General features: G+C 39.6%; 1 protein-coding gene across 1 annotated transcript in view; it reads right to left on the bottom strand.

Annotated features, from left to right (window-relative positions):
• Positions 1–23,511, bottom strand: part of LOC124605852 (GTP-binding protein 10 homolog) — a 68,214-nt gene extending 44,703 nt beyond the window's left edge. The window contains exons 1-3 of the mRNA XM_047137785.1: positions 23,382–23,511; positions 11,246–11,384; positions 10,838–11,002 (exon numbers count right to left, since the gene is read on the bottom strand). Of these exons, the coding sequence (XP_046993741.1) occupies positions 10,838–11,002; positions 11,246–11,384; positions 23,382–23,426 (349 nt within the window). The 5' untranslated portion in view covers positions 23,427–23,511. The remainder of the gene's footprint in view (positions 1–10,837; positions 11,003–11,245; positions 11,385–23,381) is intronic.
• Positions 23,512–23,845: the final 334 nt, after the last annotated feature.

The raw sequence follows: 23,845 nt of genomic DNA, 5'->3' as shown, positions 1-23,845 counted from the left end.
AACAAATCTTCCATTTCATCCACAATCTTGCACACCCTGGGGTATGTCTCTTTGTATGTTTAGTGACAGAACATTTCGTGTGACCCCCTGTGAGGAAAGACTGCGTCACATGGAACACAGTGTGCATCCCGTGTGTGCGAGTGTATACCCGTCCTTTTTCCCCCCTAAGGTAAGTCTTTCCGCTCCTGGGATTGGAATGACTCCTTACCCTCTCCCTTAAAACCCACATCCTTTCGTCTTTCCCTCTCCTTCCCTCTTTCCTGATGAGGCAACAGTTTGTTGCGAAAGCTTGAATTTTGTGTGTATGTTTGTGTTTGTTTGTGTGTCTGTCGACCTGCCAGCACTTTCATTTGGTAAGTCACATCATCTTTGTTTTTAGATATATATTTCCTACGTGGAATGTTTCCCTCTATTATAATCACTACCGATCAGGGTAGACAATGTGAGTCCTCTCTATTCAATGAACTATATCATCTATGTGGCTGCCACCATTTACATACCACTGCATATCACCTGCAGTTGAATGGTCTCACTGAAAGACAGCACCGTATATTAAAAGTGGTACTAATGTGCCATCCAGAATCTTGGACAGAAGCCCTTTCCTGTGTATTTTTTGGTGTCTGCACCACCCATAAGGAAGATGTATCTTTAGCCAAGATCCTGTGTGGAAGCACATTATCTATTCCCGCCGATTCTGTTGTACAGGCTACATCCTCCACTGATTGTGACCTACCAGAACAAGAGGCTGCTACTGACGACAGTGCACTGGTACTGGCTACTTCCTACTTTGGACACACTCTCCAGCCTACTGCCCACCTCAGAGACTACAAGATCTCCGGCATCACTGCGGCTCTTGCTACACCACAGATCAATGCTGATATTTAACCTCCTTGCAATGCTTCTCCTTCTCCTGTGCTCCACACTAAGGTGGGGGGGGTTTCTCACTGGTGACATAGTGACTATATGTCACCTCTGAATGACAAAATAAACATTGCTGCACTGGGTTGGTTGGTTGGTTGTTTCGGGGAAGGAGACCAGACAGTGAGGTCATTGGTCTCATCGGATTAGGGAAGGACGGGGAAGGAAGTCGGCCGTGCCCTTTGAAAGGAACCATCCCGGCATTTGCATGGAGCGATTTAAGGAAATAACGGAAAACCTAAATCAGCATGGCCAGACGCGGGATTGAACCGTCGTCCTCCCAAATGCGAGTCCAGTGTCTAACCACTGCGCCACGTCGCTCGGTATTGAGTGAACAATAATATCTGTGATGGTTGAGTATGTGTCAAACCTCTGATTAGCGTAGACTATGATGTAATTCTGTCCAGCATAATAAAGTAAGGACTTGTCTACCACACTCTGCACACCATTTATTAAGTATGCACTCCTGCTGGTACCACATTTCCTACAGGTGAATGTTAAGTGTCAAACACTGGATGCGTACCATGGTTTCAGGATGTATGGAACATTATTTTCATCTATTGGCTTAGATAAATTCTGCTATGGAACAGTCTGAATGATTCTACTGTTAAAGTTTTCATTAAAATTGTATGTGCTTTAACTAGCACTAGTTTTACAGTGACTGCACTTTCTTTCCCAACTAAAGGATTTCATTACTAACTGTTTGAAACCATCATGAGGTATGGCCTAATTTTCAGCTGAAACAACTCTCAATACCAGACCATTCAGGAAACAATCAATGAGAGAAATAACATCTGAGGAGAAAGATGAGCCTTTCTAATTACTGTTCATATTGTTTGAAATATCACCAGTTGTACAAGTTTCTATAATGTTTGACATTGGTTTCACTTGTCAAATAGCTATCCTTATATATCCCTGATCTTCCAGGATTTACTGTGTGTGTTACACTTTTTTAGAATTGCAAATTTCAATGAAGTAAGTCAGCATTTGAAGACTGCTGTGAGCAGTTGAGGACACTAATAAATATACAGCAGTTAATGAACACAACTTACCAACGGCAGGCAATTGGTCTCAATTCAGGAAATTAGTCACAACATTACAGTAGAACAACAGTAGTATGATTACAGAAGGTTGTAATTTATTTAGGGGCAAGCAATAAAAAGGTAGTTGACCACTATCAGAATATAGGAGGACAAGATGGCATATAATTGTTGGCATGCATGTGAATACACTAATGTTTTCATTTACTAAGGCAATTGTAGGTTTAAATTACTAATCTGTTTGATTAATGGGACTTATACTGCAATGATAAACAAGCACATTAAAGTTCTCTTGTGATGATTTTAATAACAAAAGAGTGAGCAAGCTTCAGGTATTGTCAGGAATAACTGAGCCTTTATCAGCATAGTAGCATAGTAGGTAGTTTTATCCCAACAGATCTGAACTGTTAATATAAAATCCTCCAAATTAAAACATCACACCCTGAATAGGATCTACATGGTCTAGCATATTTTTGATCTCATGTGCACTCAACTTCCCCAGTAACTTTTCAGTGACTTAAATTAATATAAAATATGGTGAGGAACTCAATGCATGTGGCTTACTGTCTCATAAGCTATTTGTCACAATGAAACAAACATGGATTAATCATAAAAAGTGAACACTGAGCTGACAATAGAGGAAATCAATAGTAGGCAACAACTGGTCATAGAATGTGGGTGCAACACAAACAATGAGCCCAAGTGTGTACAAAGTGACAGAGCAACTGGCAACTAGCAGGCAAAAAATCCACAACACTGAAAAAAATAAGAAAATGTTGCCAAACAAGCAGTACATGGGAAAGAAGCAGCATAGTATCTATGCCTTCCTGAAACACATCAGTATAAAATCTGGTTTTTGGGAAAAGTTTACTGACTGCTTAGTGATAGTGTAAATAATGTTGTAACTGCTGTACAGTGTTTTCACTGTATAGCAATTTCAGTCTGTACCAATACGGAAGGAAAAATGGAAGTGGATGATGGGTCAGTCACTTAGCTGTATGAAGTAGAATAAGGGGGAAAAGTAAAACCCAAAGAATTGGGTATTGTGAAAACGTGCACAAATTATTATGCACAATATTACACCACAAGCTGATTATAACACATCAACTATGGGGCCACAGGAATACCGGTATTAGGCAGACAAAGGGAATTGAGTACTGTTAGAGGTGTGAGAATGAGTGCAGAAGGATTGAGATGTACATGGAGTTCATTTCTAGGCCAATAAAGCTGCAGCTACACAGAGTCAGGAAGTGACCATAAAGGAGTTAAGAGAAAGGTAGTAATCATTCTATTGTATCTGATACTATCTGCAAAAGATCAAAAGAGCAAATGATCTAAACAGCCCTGCTGAAGAGGTCTCAATATAGCAAGCCATGTGACCACCATAACTGACAAGATAATTTGTGAGATAAACAGAACTACTCTTTTAAATGGGTTAGTACCACCTGAGCCACCCTTGATCATGATCAGTTTATTTAGTAACTGATAAACCTATATCTAGCATCAATGATAAAGATCTCAACTTTCTTTGGACTATGCTTATTTATGGGTGTTACTTGGATTTCTGCTGTGTATGCTGCTGACAAATCATAGATATGATTACTGTCAATCTCTTGATATATATTATTATATTCTTGATATAAATAGTTATTTTGGACTAAACATTCATGTCAATCACCCAATGCCACATATGAACTGATTCAAGATGCTAATTGCATTGTATAAAATTATGTTCTTCAGCATAATAATAATTTCTGTACTCAACAGCCTGATGCAAGTCTGTCAATTGGATGCAACTCCAGTGAGTTCTGTGTCCCTAATGTACCCCAGTAACACTACCAAGAAACGAAACTACAATTTAATGAATAATTTGAATGACATGTTGTTCCTGGGGAATATTCATGTCAGTGAGAGATAAAAGCTAGATGAAGGGTAGATTGAAAATTCTGTGGTCTGACTGTGATTTGGCCCCACAACCTTCAGTTTCCAGGCATGTGCTTTACCACTAAACAATTAGGAGTGACATCTTCTCCAGTAATAAATGATTTACAGTTTATACTGCTCATTAATAGCAAACTATTTCATTTAGTTATTTAACCAAAATGACAAGAGTCATCAGGACACTATCTTGTTGTTGTCTTTAGTCCTGAGACTGGTTTGATGCAGCCCTCCATGCCACTCTATCTCGTGCAAGCCTCTTCATCACCCAGTACTTACTGAAACCTACATCCTTCTGAATCAGCATAGTATATTCATCTCTTGGTCTCCCTCTATGATTTTTACCCTCAAGACTGCCCTCCAATGCTAAATTTGTCATCCCTTGATGCCTCAGAACATGTCCTACCAACGGGTCCCTTCTTCTTGTCAAGTTGTGCCACAAACTTCTCTTCTCACCAATTCGATTCAATACCTCCTCATTAGTTATGTAATCTACCCATCTAATCTTCAGCATTCTTCTGTAGCACCACATTTCGAAAGGTTCTGTTCTCTTCTTGTCCAAACTATTTACCGTCCATGTTTCACTTCCATACATTGCTACACTCCATACAAATACTTCCAAAAACTACTTCCTGACACTTAAATCTATACTTGATATTAACAAATTTCTCTTCTTCAGAAACGCTTTCCTTGCCATTGCCAGTCTACATTTTATATCCTCTCTACTTCGACCATCATCAGTTATTTTGCTCCCCAAATAGCAAAACTCGCATACTACTTTAAGTATCTCATCTCCTAATCTAATTCCCTCAACATCACCTGACTTAATTTGACTACATTCCATTATCCTTGTTTTGATTTTGTTGATGTTCATCTTGTATCCTCCTTTCAAGACACTGTCCATTCCGTTCAACTGCTCTTCCAAGTCCTTTGCTGTCTCTGACACAATTACAATGTCATCGGCGAACCTCAAAGTTTTTATTTCTTCTCCATGGATTTTAATACCTACTCCTAATTTTTCTTTTGATTTCTTAACTGCTCGCTCAATATACAGATGAAATAACATCGGGGAGAGGCTACAACCCTGTCTCACTCCCTTCCCAACCACTGCTTCCCTTTCATGTCCCTCGACTCTTATAACTGCCATCTGGTTACTGTACAAATTGTAAATTGCCTTTCGCTCCCTGTATTTTATCCCTGCCACCTTTAGAATTTGAAAGAGAGTATTCCAGTCAAAATTGACAAAAGCTTTCTCTAAGCCTACAAATGCTAGAAACGTAGGTTTGCCTTTCCTTAATCTTTCTTCTAAGATAAGTCGTAGAGTCAGTATTGCCTCACGTGTTCCAATATTTCTACGGAATCCAAACTGGTCTTCCACAAGGTCGGCTTCTACCAGTTTTTCCATTCGTCTATAAAGAATTCGCGTTAGTATTTTTGCAGCTGTGACTTATTAAACTGATAGTTCGGTAATTTTCACATCTGTCAACACCTGCTTTCTTTGGGATTGGAATTATTATACTCTTCTTGAAGTCTGAGGGTATTTCGCCTGTCTCATACATCTTGCTCACCAGATGGTAGAGTTTTGTCAGGACTGGCTCTCCCAAGGCCGTCAGTAGTTCTTATGGAATGTTGTCTACTCCCGGGGCCTTGTTTCGACTCAGGTCTTTCAGTGCTATGTCAAAATCTTCACGCAGTATCATATCTCCCATTTCATCTTCATCTACATCCTCTTCCATTTCCATAATATTGTCCTCAAGTACATCGCTCTTGTATAGACCCTGTATATACTCCTTCCACCTTTCTGCTTTTCCTTCTTTGCTTAGAACTGGGTTTCCATCTAAGCTCTTGATGTTCATACAAGTGGTTCTCTTTTCTCCAAAGCTCTCTTTAATTTTCCTGTAGGCAGTATCTATCTTACCCCTAGAGAGATAAGCCTCTACAGCCTTACATTTGTCCTCTAGCCACCCCTGCTTAGCCATTTTACACTTCCTGTCGATCTCATTGTATTCCTTTTTGCCTGTTTCATTTACTGCATTTTTATATTTTCTCCTTTCATCAATTAAATTCAATATTTCTTCTGTTACCCAAGGATTTCTGCTAGCCCTTGTCTTTTTACCTACTTGATCCTCTGCTGCCTTCACTACTTCATCCCTCAGAGCTACCCATTCTTCCTCTACTGTATTTCTTTCCCCCATTCGTGACAATTGTTCCCTTATGCTCTCCCTGAAACTCTGTACAACCTCTGGTTTAGTCAATTTATCCAGGTCCCATCTCCTTAAATTCCCACCTTTTTGCAGTTTCTTCAGTTTTAATCTACAGTTCATAACCAATAGATTGTGGTTAGAGTCCACATCTGCCCATGGAAATGTCTTACAATTTAAAACCTGGTTCCTAAATCTCTGTCTTGCCCATTCCATATTCACCTACTATGTTTCCTTCTCTTCCTTTTCCTACTATCGAATTCCAGTCACCCACGACTATTAAATTTTTGCCTCCCTTCAGTATCTGAATAATTTCTTTTATCTCATCATACATTTCATCAATCTCTTTGTCATCTGCAGAGTTAGTTGGCATATAAACTTGTACTACTGTGGTAGGTGTGGGCTTTTTGTCTATCTTGGCTATGATAATGTGTTCACTATGCTGTTCATAGTAGCTTACCCGCACTCCTATTTTTTATTCATTATTAAACCTATTCCTGCATGACCTCTACTTGATTTTGTATTTATAACCCTGTATTCACCTGACCAAAAGTCTTGTTCCTTCTGCCATCGAACTCCACTAATTCTCACTATATCTAACTTTAACCTATCCATTTCTGTTTTTAAATTTTCTAACCTACCTGCCCGATTAAGGGATCTGACATTCCATGCTCCGATCCGTAGAATGCCAGTTTTCTTTCTCTTGATAACGGCGTCCTCCTGAGTAGTCCCTGCCCGGAGATCCGAATGGGGGACTACTTTACATCCGGAATATTTTACCCAAGAGGACGCCATCATCATTTAACCATCAGTAAAGCTGCATGCCCTCGGGAAAAATTACGGCTGTAGTTTCCCTTGCTTTCAGCCGTTCGCAGTACCAGCACAGCAAGGCCATTTTGGTTGGTGTTACAAGGCCAGATCAGTCAATCATCCAGACTGTTGCCCCTGCAACTATTGAAAAGGCTGCTGCCCCTCTTCAGGAACCACACGTTTGTCTGGCCTCACTACAGATACCCCTCCATTGTGTTGCACCTACGGTACGGTTATTTGTATCTCTGAGGCACGCAAGCTTCCCCGCCAACGGCAAGGTCTATGGGTCATTGGGGGAAGAATTAAATGTAGTCTGCCTCAATTATCTGAATAATTTCTTTTATCTCACTATACACACTTTTATTCTCTTCAATAACTGAGGAGCTAGTAGGAACATAGACTTGTATTAATGGATGTTTGGTTTGTATCTTACCCTGTGTATGACAATACATTCACTATGCTGTTTATAGCAATTCACCCACAGCCCTGTTTTTGCATCCATTATTAGGTGTAATCCTGCTTGATTTAAATGTTCAGAAATGTAAAATTGTGCACTTTACTAAAGGAAAAAATGTGGCATCCTATGACTAAAATACCAATGGGACACTGTTGGAATTGGCCAACTCATACAAATACCTGGGTGTCACACTTTGTATGGATATGAAATGGATTGATCACACAGGCACAGTTGTGGGTAAAGCAGGTGGTAGCCTCTGGTTTAATGGTAGAATACTGGGGAAGTGTAATCAGTCTACTAAGCAGATTGCTTAACAAATCTCTTGTGCAACTGGCACTAGAATATTGCTCAAGCGTGTGGGACCCATACCAAATAGGACTAACAGGGTTATTGAATGTATACAGAGAAGGGCAGCATGAATGGTCACAGGTTTGTTTGATCCTTAGGAGAGTGTCACAGAGACACTGAAGGAACTGAACTGGCAGATTGTTGAATATAGTCCTAAACCATCCCAAGAAAGTCTGTTAACAAAGTTTCAAGAACCGACTTTAAGTGATGACTCTAGGAGCATACTGCAATCCCCTATGTATCACTCACACGGGGATCGTAAGGATAAGATCAGAATAATTATGGCAAGCACAGAGGCATTTAAACAATCATTCTTGCCACGCTCCATGCATGACTGGAATGGGAAGAAAAAGGGTACAATGGAATGTACTCTCTGCCATGCACCTCATGGTGGTTTGCGGAGTATAGATGTAGATGTAGGTGTAGGTACCTCTATTTGATTTTGGGTTGATGACACTACACTGATCTTATTAGGAGTCCTGTTCTTCCTGCAACAGTCTTTACTAATTCCCACCATGTCCAACTGGGACCTATCCCTTTCCCATTTTAATTCTCTAAACTACCTGCCTGATTAAGGGATCTAACATTCCCTGCTCTGATTCACAGAACATGTTTTGTTTATCCTAATGACAATATCTTCATGAGAAGTCCCCGTCTGGAGATCCGAGTAGGAGACTATTTTTCCTCCAGAGTAGTTTACCCAGGAAGATTCTGTCATCATTAAGCCACACAATAAAGGGGCACATCATAGGGAAATATAACAACTGTAATTTCCCCTTGCTTTCAGTTGTTCACAGTACCAACATAGCCGGCCAGGGTGGCCGAGCGGTTCTAGGTGCTGCAGTCTGGAGCCGCGCGAACACTATGGTTGCAGGTTCGAATCCTGCCTCGGGCATGGATGTGTGTGATGTCCTTAGGTTAGTTAGGTTTAAGTAGTTCTAAGTTCTAGGGGACTGATGACCTCAGAAGTTAAGTCCTATAGTACTCAGAGAGAGAGAGTACCAACATAGCAAGGCCATGTTGCCAAATGTTACAAGGCCAGATCAGTCAGCTGACTAATGTTACAAGGTCAGATCAGTCAATCATCCAGACGAGTGCCTTTGCAATGACAGAAAACTGTAATTGTGATAAGAAATATTCATGTGCACCATATAGTACTAAATTCCACTGAATCACTAATTACAAGCCATTGGTAGTGATTTTAGAACCTCATACCAGGATAGAAAAAAGGATCGCAAATATGTACAGTGCTGCGGGCTATTTCAAAGTGGTTATAACCACCAAATTTATTATAATTCTACTACTACATATCAGAATATCCATGTACTGTTCCAGCTTGCCAGCAGGGCATTACTCATAATTTGACAGACACAAAGTAGTCTGTCTTCAGTTAGATAAAGTTCTACATCTGTGGGCAGTTAAGTCTTTCCTGATGTGCGGTTCTGGGTGACTTTCTGAAATCTACCCCTTTGCCTAGAACTCTCCAGTCCTTTTCATTCACCCCTCTTCCTTCCCCTTCAATCCTTCTGCCTGAAGAAGGAGCCACAGGCTCCGAAAACTTGCCAATTACAGACGTCTTTTACGTGTGTGTTCTGCTGCCGCTTGGGGAGTAAATTGTTTTATTTATCTAATTAAATAACTTAAAATGTGGTGTACTGAAATGTGCACTCCATCATGAGCTCTACATACAGCTGAGGTCCTCTCCTTGGAATAGAGAACACTGGGTTAGAAGAAGTGATCTGCAGGAAGACAACTCAGTGTGACTCAGTCTGTCTCTATTACGTGAAGCAGTATTGCCATGGCTGGACAGCGGCTTTCACTCATGACAGCTTCTTTTGCCATCACTTCTAGCCATTCTTCCTGCCAATGGCTTAAGACTCAACAGCATGGAAGCAGCATGCTGGGAGATTTCATATTTTACTGCTGTGTTTACTTGACGGGCTTCCTTGGATGCCATATCAACTTCCTTATTTCTACGGATTTCAACATGCCCTGTTCCATTAGTCCCAATATGGGAGGTCTACATCATCTGAATCACTTTTTTCTGCTGAATACACATGAGAAATTACTGAGAGGGCACTAAAGAAATTGGAGCAGATGAGAAAATTCTTCCTCCTGTCATTTGCATCATATGTCCCAGTGCCTTTAGGAACAAAAAGTTTTGCACTGGAGACTGGAAATTCATCTGATATGCGAATCCTAAAAATATGACCAGGGAAAATGACTGAGTAACCAAGAGAACTCCACTATTTACATTCATCACTCTTCACTGTAATAAAGTATTGTACTTGGGTACAATATTGCTGAAAAATAATTTAAAAGCAACACTAGGAGTTCCAGGTTTATTGTCATGTCCAACACAACTCAAGGCCTCTTAAGAAGCCAAGGTGGTTACTTCTAGATCTCCTATACTGCTCTTTTATCACTCTATGTATCTAATCTGTCTCTGTCATTTATTGCCTCCTTCCCCCCCTCCCCCGAACCTACATTACTCTATTATCACTAAGAGAGAACTCAGCAGTTACTCCCACCCCCCCCCACCCCCACCCCACCCCCACCCCCGTCTTCTCCAGCAGAGGTTTACTGGTGAATACCATCCCATCTTGTGCTGGCAGCTGTGTTGATATCTGCTTTTTAATAGCTTCTTTCATATGATTTATATTATATCCACAACCTCCCACAAAAAACTGCCTCTCTTACTTATGATGCAAAATATAGCTTGAGTTTATTTAACAAAACCAGTTTCCACAATGATCAGGGTGATTATCAAACAACAACAACTGAAGGCAACAAGTGTTCAGTAACCAGACCAAATAAGAGGAATGTCTTTTTTAAAATTCACAATGATGATGAGTACATTAAGCCTTTTTCCATCTCCTTTTTTTGTATTCTGTATGACTAGCTGAAAAATAAGTGAACAACCTGAAACACATATTTAGTTTTTGGCATTGTCTCTATTTGCTGATCATAAACCACAGGTTAGCTAAAGGCTAGTACAACATCATCTTTTTTATGACGTGTAAGGAATAACTGTAACAATTTAACATTCCTTATAACAAGATTTATTTCAACATTTTTCTATAAATGGCTCAAATTTCACATATGTATAAAAAAGTAAAACATACCTAGAGTTCTTTTGTGTTCATCGATAACTGTAATACCAGTTGGGACTTCTATAACCTTATCTTCACCTGGCTTCCCAAGAATACTGGTACGCAGACTATTTCCTCCTGAAGTTGCAGAAATGCGCTTTGTTGGGAATTTTTTCTGTACATCTTTCAAGGTTATTCCTACAAAATAAAAATTATTTTAATCTAGCAATATTTACCTTAACTATTTTTATAAACTCACCCTAAACATTTTTAAATCGTCTTTTTTTCTCTTTCTGAGGTGCTATTTTAATGTACTTCTAAAGTCTTGTCATAAACCACATACCTCCATGTGGTTGGAACATGAAATATACATCAACTGATTGCACTCACTACATGAGTATAGCTCCTATTCCTGCATTGTAGTATCCAAAATATAAGTACCTTCCTTTGCTACAGCATAGACATCTCCTCCTTTGCCACCAACACCACCATATTTTGGAAGACCATTACCACCAGAGCCACCTTTGACATGTATTCTCAATGAATCGATAAATTTACCACGCAAGAATTTTCTTGTTGCCTGTAACAGAAATTTCCAAAATAGTTATTAGCACCATATGCTTATCACAAATAGGAAATTTGTCTTTAATAGCTATTTTCAGATAGGTTCATGACAAAGGCATCAGATTCTATCATTTCACAAGAAGAGAAGGAAAATAATGGTATTTATCTTACTATCTATCTTGTTTTGCAACCTCAACAGGACTTGCTTATGGCTAGTACTGAAAATTGTAGAAGGAAACTTTCAGCAGAATGCTTGCTGGTGGTAGGTTTATAGCTTTCATGATTAACATACATACATCCAGTTTTAGAAGGTACAAGATTGGAGCCAATTTTATGTAAAACAGTTTGAAAATTAGATACTTAAAATAAATTTATCATTTTGGAAAGGAGTAGATGTGCAACTCTATGAAAGGCTTTTCAAAAACCTGCAGGTATGAATGAATGGCCTTTCAAAAATAATTTCTCTGTTGTTTAGTTTTAGTTCTGTATGAAAGTCACCACAGTTAGAGAAACTTCTCAATTTTCTCAAAGTTCACAGATTCATTTATGTTGTCACTACAGTTTTCTTCTGAAAGAATGATATGCCTTTTTCAACCTGACTGCCCCTATCAATGTACAGAATATGTGCTATAGGATGCTACAATGGTGTTTTACATAGTGCTCAACTTAAATATGAGGGTGTATTTCGAAAGGTAAAGGCTCTTTGTTCATATTTAAATGTTTCCACCTCAGAATAAATTTTTACAAATGCTGCACCATCTATTAATTATTTCTGAAGCCATGGAAGTAAATGTTTTGATTCAGTAGTTGTTTAATTGTGTTGGAGGGAGGGGGGGGGGGGGGGAAGCAAACAACAATGGTTTCGAAAAACCGATGCTCCCCACCAGTTGTGATGTGCACACAGCAATTTGGTTTATGTGTGCAAAAGGATCTACAGCTGCTCAGATTCAATGAGAATTGGGCCTGGTTTATGAGCCTGCCAAAATGAGTGAAGGAAAGATTAGACAAGGATGTGGAGACATAAGAAATTGTAGTACAAATGCGGATGATGAAGAGTGGAGAGGTGGGCTGAATATCCAGATCAATGAAATCATACAAGTGCACCAAAAACTATAATCTAAAAATGAAAACAATCAATTGTTGACAAAATTATTTAACTGGACAGATAAAAAAAATCTACTCACCAAGCGGCAGAATAGCTGGTTAACACATTCCTGCCCAGGATAATACTGAGTCAGTGCTGCGCTCCGAAGCTGTTTTGTGGAGGGAACAACAGTACCAGGATTGGATGTGATGGCCTGGGAAATCTGCTAGGCTGGTGGGGTAATTACAAGCATTGAAGGCTGAGGCGAGAACTGTCGTGTATTACTGTAAAGAGTCTGCATCTGAACAAATATGTTTGCCTCGGATACCAAGGCTGTATGGGAGGGAATGTTTGACATGGAAAGGATGGCAACTGTCAAAATGTAAGTACTGTTGTTTGTTGGTAGGTTTAATGTGGACGGAAGTGTGTAGCTGGCCTTCGGTGAGGATGAGATCAACATCAAGGAAAGTGGCATGAGATTCGGAATAGGACCATGTGAAATTTAATTGGGAGAAGGTAGTCAGAGATTCCATTTCCTAGACCATCTGAAATCCATGGCCATCTCACTCCCACCACACACCTCGCTTGTCACCTCTGACGCCACCTCCATCTATACCAACATCCCCCACATATATGGTCTGTCTGCTGCTGAACATTTTCTCAGTCAGCACCCACCTGATTCCAAATCTAAGACATCCTTCCTACTCACATTAATCAACTTTCGCCTTTGAGAGGCAGTCATACAAACAGATCAGGAGTACAGCCATGTGAACCAGGATGGCTCCTTCCTATTATGACCTTCCATGGGTCACTTGGAGGGGGCTTCCCTGGGATCCATAAGTCTTCAGCACCTGGTTTGGCTTAGATACACTGATGGCATCTTTACCATATAGAGTCATGGTGAGGCTGACCTGCTAAAATTACTGGAATCTCTGATTATCTTCTACCAATTAAATTTCACATGGTACTACTCCGAATCCCATGTCATTTTCCTTGATGTTGATCACGTCCTTACTGAAGGCCAGCTCCACATTTCCGTCCACATTAAACCTACCAACAAACAACAGTACTTACATTTTGACAGTTGCCATCCTTTCCATGTCAAACACCCCCTCCATACAGCCTTGGCATCCAAGGCAAACATATTTGTTCAGATCCAGACTCTTTACAGTAATACACGACAATTCTCACGTCAGCCGTCAATGCTTGTAATTACCCAACCAGCCTAGCAGATTTCCCAGGCCGTCACATCCAATCCTGGTACTGTTGTTCCCTCCACAAAACAGCTTCAGAGCACAGCACTGCTGACTCAGTATTATCCTGGTCTGGAATGTGTTAATCAGCTACTTCACCACTTGGTGAGTAGATTTTTTTATCTATCCAATTAAATAAAAACTATAATCTGATCAACAATTGACAACTGGCACTCTGGTTGATTAATTTCCTAATAATGTATGCACCACTATTTATGTGACTGTCGTGGAATAGCTTGGAAGGTGCAAACAGTGTGGAAGGTGGTACTGAAAATGCTTATCGAACAACATAGAGAAAAAAATATAGTCAATATGTATGATAATTTTGTGGGTTGCTATTGGCAAGCTGGGGAAGATATGTTGTCTCACAGTGTTATGGGTGATGAGACACAGATATCTTATATGAGGGTACTGTTAAAATGATGTCACTTTAGAAAATAGTGAGTAGTTTGTATACAGTGAGTGTTTAAAGAAACAGTATTGTAAAACTGAAAATTTAACATGAAGGTTTCTGTTAGATTTTTGTTTAAGATTTTCATAAAGGCTCAATTCTCTTAACAATACCTGAAATGACTTTATTCAACTTTTGGCAAACAAACACCTTCAGAAAGAAACTATACAATTGATTTATATAGAAATATGTCTTGGCATTACTTCCATCAGCAACAAATTTCATGAAGGTTGAATAAAATTGGGCATTGTTCCAAAAAGCATTGACACTGCGTGCACCATGATTCAAGAGGATCAGCACATAACATAGAGGCAACCTCAGCCATTCTGATGACCACAGATCAGTTGGTGTAAGAGAATGCATAATCCACATAGAATACTCTTAACAGGAGAGGAAACTTTGTATATTCCCATGAATTGCAAATCAGGCAGCAAAAAACTTTTTGGGTGTACCAAGACAAATCGAAACCAACAAAAGTGGTTTCTTCAAAAGTACTTCCAAGAAAGTAATTGCTTGTTTGTTTTGTTAAACTAGACTTGTCATGAGGATCAAAATACAGTTAATGCTGAATGGTATACAACAATGTCATCCTCAAATCAGGAAAAACAACTAATAATACATATCATTCTTCAGCACAACAAAGCCAGCTGTCACACAGTATGTGAAACAATTGATTGGAGAAACATAAAATTTATGTCTTAATCCTCACATTAACTTGATATATCACCTAATGACTTCTTTTCATTTCCTTATGTCCAACAAAATATATGTGAGTTACGGATTTTCACTGCCTTGAGAAGCCGTTAAATCTTCCCAAAATCATGAAAATCAACAGCAAATTTTCAACATGCTACGTGAAAAGCTGATGAGAGATGCACACTACATAATGACGACCCATCACAAAGGCGCAATCCCTTTTGATACTTTGTATCTCCCCACCACCTCTCAAGTTACCTGAACACCACTCTACCAAACATGGTTCAAATATCAAACAAAAAGCAAGAAGGCATGCACTGTAATGATATAGGCCGCCTTCTGTTCCTTAGTTATATAAATGTCTTACAGGCCTTATGTTGTTTGCAGATGACACTCATGTAACAGTGACCAATTTTGAGGAATATCTGTCTACAACAATGGATCAAGTCATTGAGTCCATGCATTCATAGTTCAATTTCAACTGGCTGGCTCTTAAAGTGAAGAAAGCAAGTTACATTCAATTTGGAAAAATGAATCAAAACCAAGATCTCCAACTGATAATGAGTGGAGATGTGTCAGCAAGAGTATGATGTTCAAAAAATTTTAGGAAAGTACGTTGATAAAGACGTAAACTGGAAAGACAACATAAGAAAACTCCTTAAGTTTGGCATGTTTTGATCTGTGAATCATTTCAAAAGTATCCTCATAAGGTGCTAGAATGGTTACTTTTGGTCACTTCCAGTCCATTGCAGATTATGGAATAGGTTTTTGGGGTAAAAATAATAGTTGATTAAATGAAATTTTTACATTGCAAAAAAATGCTATTCAAATCTTGCAACATAGCTCTATAACTGCTCACTGCAAGCATGCATTTGAAAAGATGTCTGTGCTCACATTACATTCATTATACATATTCACATGTGTGTTGATGACTTGGGCTAAACTTGGAGGTCTGAAAACTAATAGTGATTACCATAGTTATAACACTTACAACTGTGGGTCCCTCCATGTTCAATGAGCAAGAACAGCTCATACTCAAAAACATGTGTGCCACTTGGGTGTCATTTTTTTATAATGCACTGCCAACATACACAAAAAGTTTGGAGAATGAAACAGATTTGAGCAGGCAGGGCAAAAAAACATTTCTTGTTGAGAAGTGTTTTTACAGTGTAAGTAAATATGCTAGCTTACAGAAATACTAAACCCTTGTCTACTGTTGAGTACTTTTTAACCTGTTAACAGATGTACAATTTATGCTGTGTGTGTATCTTTGTACAATAATGTTTCTGCTGTTGGTTTCTTGTTTTCTCTGTTCCAGATGCAGTGCAATTCACCTCTTTAGAGAAGAGAACTAGTTGGAAAAGTAGTTGATGGATGCAGTATTGGTGGGTGTTTGTGTATTTATTTTTTTTGAAGTGTAATATAATGTTTTGTATGTTTAGTCTTTTCTGAAGATTAATATAACACTGTTTATGTCACTGATTATAATTCTTGTGCAAGATATAAGCTCTTTATGGACAATGCACGTGATTTTTTTTTCCAAATCATAAACCGAGTCAAGTTCTTAAAGCAATGTTAATTGCTCTGGCCTCGTATTCGTGAGGAATGGAATTCGCACCTCATTTGGCAATCCTGACTTGAGTTTTCCATGGCTGCTAAGGTGAATGCCAGGACTGTTCCCCTGATAAGGCCATTGTCACTTTCCTGTCCTGTACTCACATAATCCTATCCAACTTTATAAATGTTTTATATATGTATATACTATTTCTGTAATATATCTGACATGTCCTATACTGTTGTGTTGAATGGTCAAAAGACAAATAAATAAATAAGACAAATTAATAAATAAATACACAAGTTTGAAACAGTCTGCACCTACAGTATGTAAGATGTACAAAGTGTTATACAGTTAACAGCACAGTGCAGTGTCGCTAACTGCTTTTAAGTGAAACTTGTAGGAATTTATAAGAAAGCAGCAGTGAAGCATTGCTTTAGTTACCAAAGGTTTGCAGTTTGGCAACATATACACTATGAGATCAAAAGTATACAGACACCCCAAAAACACATGTATTTCTTATTAGGTGCATTGTGCTGCTACCTGCTGCCAGGTATTCCATATCACCGACCCCAGTAGTTATTAGACATTGTGAGAGAGCAGAATGGGGTGCTCTGCGGACCTCACGGGCATCGAACATGATCAGGTGATTGGGTGTCGCTTGTGTCATATGACTGTACGCGAGATTTCCACACTCCTTAACATCCCTAGGTCAATTGTTTCAGATGTGATAGTGAAGTGGAAACGTGAAGGGACATGTACAGCACAAAAGCGTACAGGTTGACTTCGTCTGTTAACTGACACAGACTGCCGACAGTTGAAGAGGGTCATAATGTGTAATAGGCAGACATCTATCCAAAGCATCACACAGGAATTCCAAACTGCATCAGGATCCACTGCAAGTGCTGTGACAGTTAGGCGGGAGGTGAGAAAACTTGGATTTCATGATCGAGCAGGTTTTCATAAGCCACACATCATGCCAGTAAATGCCAAACGATGCCTCGCTTGGTGTAAGGAGTGTAAATATTGGACGATTGAACAGTGGAAAAACGTTGTGTGGATTGACGAATCACACTACACAATGTGGCGATCCGATGGCAGGGTGTGGGTATGGCAAATGCCCAGTGAATGTCATCTGCCAGCATGTTTAGTGCCAACAATAAATTTGGAGACAGTGCTGTTATGGTGTGGTCGTGTTTTTCATGGATGGGGCTTGCACACCTTGTTTGCATGGCACTATCACAATATGGGCCTACATGAATGTTTTAAGCACTTTCTTGCTTCCCATTATTGAAGAGCAATTTGGGGATGGTGATTGCCCCAACACGATCAAGCACCTGTTCATAATGCACGGCCTGTGGCGGAGTGGTTACATGACAATAACACCCCTGTAATGGACTGGCCTGCACAGATTCCTGACCTGAATCCTATAGAACACCTTTGGGATGTTTCAAAATGCCGAATTCGTGCCAGGCCCCACTGACTGACATCAACACTTCTCCTCAATGCAGCACTCTGTGGAGAATGGGCTGCCATTCCCCAAGAAACCTTCCAGCACCTGATTGAATGTATGCTTACGAAAGTGGAAGCTGTCATCAAGGTTAAGGGTGGGCCAACACCATACTGAATTCCAGGATTACCGATGGAGGGCGCCACGAACTTGTAAGTCATTTTCAGCCAGGTGTCCGGATAATTTTAATCACATAGTGTAGGTTATAACAACATGCACACGCAAGGATTGCAAAGTGGGCTAGCCATGCTCCAAAACCTACACCACACTGTGGTAATGGCCAGAGTGGGCAGGTTGGTGTCACCACACCAGGGCAAGTAACTGGAGCAGTAAATAAATGGCTGTGAAATTTGAGGCAGATTCATTCAGAGTCCAGCAGCAGCACCACCATCACAACACCAGGGCCATGTTAGACAACGAGATGCCTGAATACCAGCAGCTGCAGCTATGGGTTCGAGATGGGGTCAGGTCAGCCACTTTCTGCAGTAAGTCTTCTCCATGGGAGACTTCTGCCTGAGGGCAGCAGGTTGTGTCCTGTGCAAGGCAGTCTTCTCATGTCTCCATAGTGGACATGAGCCAGGCCTGAGTTAACCGGGTTCAGCCGCTCAATAGCAGAATGGAGTGGCAGTAAGAAGAAGAAGAAACAAGCCACTGATGTCAGGGCCTTGGCCCACTGCCAAACTTCCTGCCACTGCTCAGCTTGATGTCAGCATCACAGGGCTCTGACACATGTACTTCTCCACCAGGACAGAAGCTACTCACCTGTTAGCTATTGCTAGCCTGCCGTGCTGTAGTGGGGCATGTCTGCCTCACAATATCATTGACAAGATTTGCAATTGAAGTCTAATAAAGTATTTCCACCAATGTGTCACTGGGCACCACCAGTCCATCTCTACTGCTCACCCTGTTGAGTGGCATCAGAAATTGGCCTCACCCATAAGGATTGGTGTTAGAAGTGTTGATGTCATTGCCTGTGGACAGAGGAGGTGTACCACTCCCTGCAGCATGACATACAAACCACAGCTTATGGTATCTTCATTGTGGGATGAGTGAGACTACTGTTTCTGATTTTTGACAATCCTGGTTCAAGAGTTAGGAGTCAACATAACTGTAAAGATACTTTTGTGAGACCAGAGGAGCCAGTGGATATCTCCCAACCAGTACAGGGAGTCTAGGTCACTCATGATTAACACATAAGAAATAAGTATGGTAGTGTTATTAACTATGGACTGTTCTGTTCTTGTTGTCACTGGGTTGTTGTTGTTGCTGCTGAATTTGCAAATGTGAGTAAGGGTGATACTATGGTGAAATCAGAGAGACAAGGTGCTGTAGGTGAGGAATTTGGGCAACCATTAGTTGATCAGGTAGCACAGTTAAGAGCAAAGAATACATTTATGAATAATAAGCTAGTAGAAAAGGATGAGGAATTGTGGTGGTTGTAATTGCATTGTCTAAGGACAGATTCAGCAATTGTGAAACTTGTTACCTCATTTTCTGGTAGGATGTCGGGGATGTGTTATTGCTTGTGGAGGATCTCTTGTCATCAGCTGACATAGGTGGTTGATCAGACAAACAGTTGTTGCAAATCACAAGATTGCACCTTTTGGGAAAGTGAAGTCCTTTGTATGACATATGGAGGCACTGAACAAGGTGCAAACTTTTTTGAGTAGCTCAGGCAAGGGTTGGTGCAAAGTAATAAGAAGCAGAATAGGGGGCAGTTCGTCTGTGAGCAGTTTAGTATAATTTCTAAGATGCTGAATGAAGCCATAGAGAATTTTGTGGACATGATAAAAAAATTAATGTGCATATGTATGGAATGACTTGGAGTGATGAGGCAAACAAGGTAGCAGAAAGCCAAGCAGAGGGCACTCACTGCTTTCCTGACATGTTTAGCAGTAGGAATGTCTGGGAGGGTGCACAATGGTGCACCTAGGGATCTCCATACAGCACTTAGGTTAGCAATGGAATTTGAAGGAACTGATGCTGTGACAGGGCACTTTAATTGTGGGTGTATGGGATGTGTGCAGAGCAACACCACCAACCACTGAATAATAGGGGTGGTACAAAACAGCTTCAGCATCATGGGACTAATGGTAGTGGTAGTCTGGGTGGTAATTAGCACCTGTTAAACTCAAAAGTTCACCAGAAATGCCAAAATGGTTTCCCAATAAAAGCAAATGCAGTGAATATGAATGCAGAGGCAGAATGTGTTATAATGGGTGTAGTAGATGGTAAGAAGTATAAGTTTTTGTTGGATATAGGGGAACATGAGAGATTTAGTGGGTAAGAGACAATGGGCCCCGCCACATAATTTGTGTGGAGTATAGGATAACCATATATGGATACTGGGGTCCATAATGGTGAATATTCAATTGGAGGCAAGCAAGTTTAGGCAATGTGTAGAAGTGGTGTCTCATGTAAGCATTATTGCTACAGTATGATCCTAGTGTTGGACTTTCTGCATCAGCATCATGCCATAGCTGACCTTCAATGAGATGTGGTGGAACTTAGAACATTCCAGTTAGGGGAAGCTGTCATCACTGTTGATCTGCCGCGAGGAGTGTCTTTTGTACAGGGCAATCCAGTTCAGTCATGAGTGGTGACATTAAGGCTCAATTTGCAGGGCGCCAGGCCATGAACAACATGATGAGTAATGTGAGCAAGTACTGGATAATAGGGTAACAAACACACTATGGAGCTGTATAAACAGCTATGACTTTTGAGGCAGATTGATTCTGAGTCCAGCAGCACCACCATGTCACCAGAGCCATGTTAGGCAACAAGGTGACTGGGCACTGGTAACTGCAGTCATCTTGACTGACACAGGGTTGCGTCACAAGCCTCCTGCACTAAGTCTCCTGTGTTGGCGGCACAGTGCCGGGGACAACAAGAAGAAGAAATTTGTCGCTGATGTCAAGGCCTTGGCCCACTGGCAGGCTGCCAGCAACTGCTTGGACTCACATCAGCACTACAGGATGGTAACACACGTATCTCTTTCCTGCGTGCTGGCCACTACTGGCACGTCACGCCAGAGTGGGGTGTAACTGCCCCACTTTGTCAATGCTGAGATGTGTAAATGAAGTCTAATAGAGTATTTCTCTCGACCACCAGTCTGTCACTGTGCACCACCGGACCATCACTCCACCACTCAACCTCAGGGTGGCATCAGAAATTGGCCTCACCCTCACAATATAAATTGGCTATTGCAGGAAAACTCAGGCAAATATGACATTAGAAATCTGTTGGTTGACATTTATGTCCACTGCGAATGGCACCTATACAGCAGGGTTGTTTTTAATGTTATGTAAGATATGAATCCAGTTTCAGGATTCATTTTCAGTCTTGGCTAGTATTCTATCTCTAACAAACTTAGAACGAAATAATTTTAATATGGAGTGTACCATGGGTCATTTCATATGTAGACCATAACTGCATTATTCAGAGACAATGCTATAGTTTTAGCACCACTTCTAAAACTCCCCATAACAAATCAGCTTAACTATGGGAACTACCTTTTTTTTTAAACAGGAATGAAAATCTTTTGTCATACTCTCATACATCTGTGGACGTTCTTCAGTTTTATTAAATTGTCTACATGAACACTAAATTGAATGTGATACTAGGCACTTTATATATTTTCATAATGTTAAAACACAATTTCAAGTCACTCTGGATCATCTTAAGATATTCACCTTACAATTCATTTTCATGCCTGTCACGTATGAGAGAAGAAGTTGAAATTGTACTCTTGTAAAATATTACATAAATCTGATTACTGCACGGAGAGTTACGTAATAATGAAAACACGTCATCTCCAAGAGTAGATACATTTTAAGTTGAGAAACTTGACTAAAATTAGTAATGAAACAATACAAAAATAATTGTAAAAGTTGCAATCATTCACATATTGCGAACATCCATTGTTGCACTTGTGTCAATACACTTATTGACAAGAAATTTAAACTGTAAATCCTACAAATGTTCCATTTCTGTTTTGTATTCAAGCTAGGTCAATAGAAAACAGTTCCTACACACAGATAAGAGTTAATATGGGAAGAAAAATTATACAATAAATGATACTTTTATAACAGTTGCCTAAGTAAATCAGCATTTAGACCTACATAAGGCAGTAAAGAACCTTTCTTGCCATGAACACAAGATTTGCACAAAAGAGGGAAGATTGGACAGCAGTTTTAAAATGTAATTTGCACCAAGAATTAACACAGATGTTTTCATTCTCACATAAGATAAGTAATATGGTGCAGTAACTTTTCAGCTTCATGATTAAGAAGCAAATGATATCATTAATTTGAGGCACACTGTGATCTTGGATTGATACAGATAGATACCAAAAGAGTAACATCTGAGAAAATCAGATTTAAAAAGACATTCTACAAAATGAAGAGCAGCAGCAATGTCATCATTAGCACAAGAAATATTTAATTACGAGTGTAAAAGATAAAAGTATACAATGAATTAAAAGAAAGATATAAAAAGATAAAAAGGTATCAATAAACTAATACCTATAAATGAAACACTTTAAACGGGCCTACACAGGAAAGAAAAAAAATGGAGAATGAAAGGAGAGGTTTAGTAATAGATGTGGGTGATATGTTAAAAAGTGCAAAAATTAGTAGTCTACAATGATAATTGCAGATTATCTGTGGATTCACTATTCATATCATTTTCACTCTGCCAGTGTCTATATCATCAAATAGATTTAAGTGATATGAAGCATCAAAATTACACTATTTTAGGCTATTCAATTAAAATAGGATATACGTCATGTAATGAATTTGTTTATAGCCATCCAATGACATTTGCGCAGTTGTGCAACAAAAGGAGAAAATACCGTCTTGCAAACAATACAATGTACATCGTGAAGCATGTAATGTCACATTCATTTGACGGACAATATAACATTCATGTGTACTAGGGAAACAAAATTATTACCCATAGCATTAAATTATATAACTTTTGAAAGGAGGCAAATATGTATAGTGGATCAACTGTTTGATACTGCAAAGCGTCAAAATAAGGGGCATCAACTGTTTGGGAGCGGACTATTATGTACAACTGTTTTTCTTTCTCTTTGAGATGGAACGTGGTTTCAGTTATTCGGTTGACATGTTAAGTTTGTGGAAGCATTTTCAAAAACGACTTATTTATCTATAGCTATTGTATAGGGCTACCAAGAAAACGTACGTAAGTAAACAAACGCGCTGCTGTTGGCACAGTATAAGTTACGAGGTTGTTGCAAAATGAACAGGTACAACAATTCGTAAATTGACATTTGGTGGACTTGGAAGGCTTGTTGATGAAATAATCCAAAAACTGCATTACAGCTGATTTGATACTGACGTTATTTGCGGATTATGCCAGAAGCTATAAATGTTTCACGCATTTTACTACAATATTTTTGAGTGTCCACACAGACTCTTGGGAAGGTTTTTAAAATATGTACCTTATGTTTCGACGCAGCGGCTAGAACATAACTGAATGCTACCATTACATTAACGTTTCAATCATAACCAGTTACCACTGTTTTGTTTTGGTACACGATTTGTTTATTTACATCGCAACGCGTACATTATCTTTGAGATTGACTTCAGCAAAGGGTTCCCTTCGCGCATCCGAAATTTTATGTACATTCGATAAGTATTGCAATACTAGTTGGCTGAGGTTCATAGCATAAAATTGCATCTATCATTATTGACATAACAGTGCAAGACATCCAATATTGAAATCAGCATCTCGATAAGCTGTCAGTTGCAGGTAGCTAATGAAGCATACATGAACTTTTCTTTACTGTAGTTTTTTATTGTAATGATGAATTCGCGTTAGCTTATGTGAAAAATGGGTAATTTTCAAGAATGTTATCCTAACGAAGTCGCGGGCTCCAAACGATAGATATCGAAATACGATTCT

This window comes from Schistocerca americana, chromosome 3 (assembly GCF_021461395.2).
Source record: "Schistocerca americana isolate TAMUIC-IGC-003095 chromosome 3, iqSchAmer2.1, whole genome shotgun sequence".
NCBI classification, from domain to species: Eukaryota; Metazoa; Arthropoda; class Insecta; order Orthoptera; family Acrididae; genus Schistocerca; species Schistocerca americana.
The sequence above is the reverse complement of the archived record's forward strand: the minus strand, read 5'-3'. Positions and strand labels throughout refer to the sequence as shown.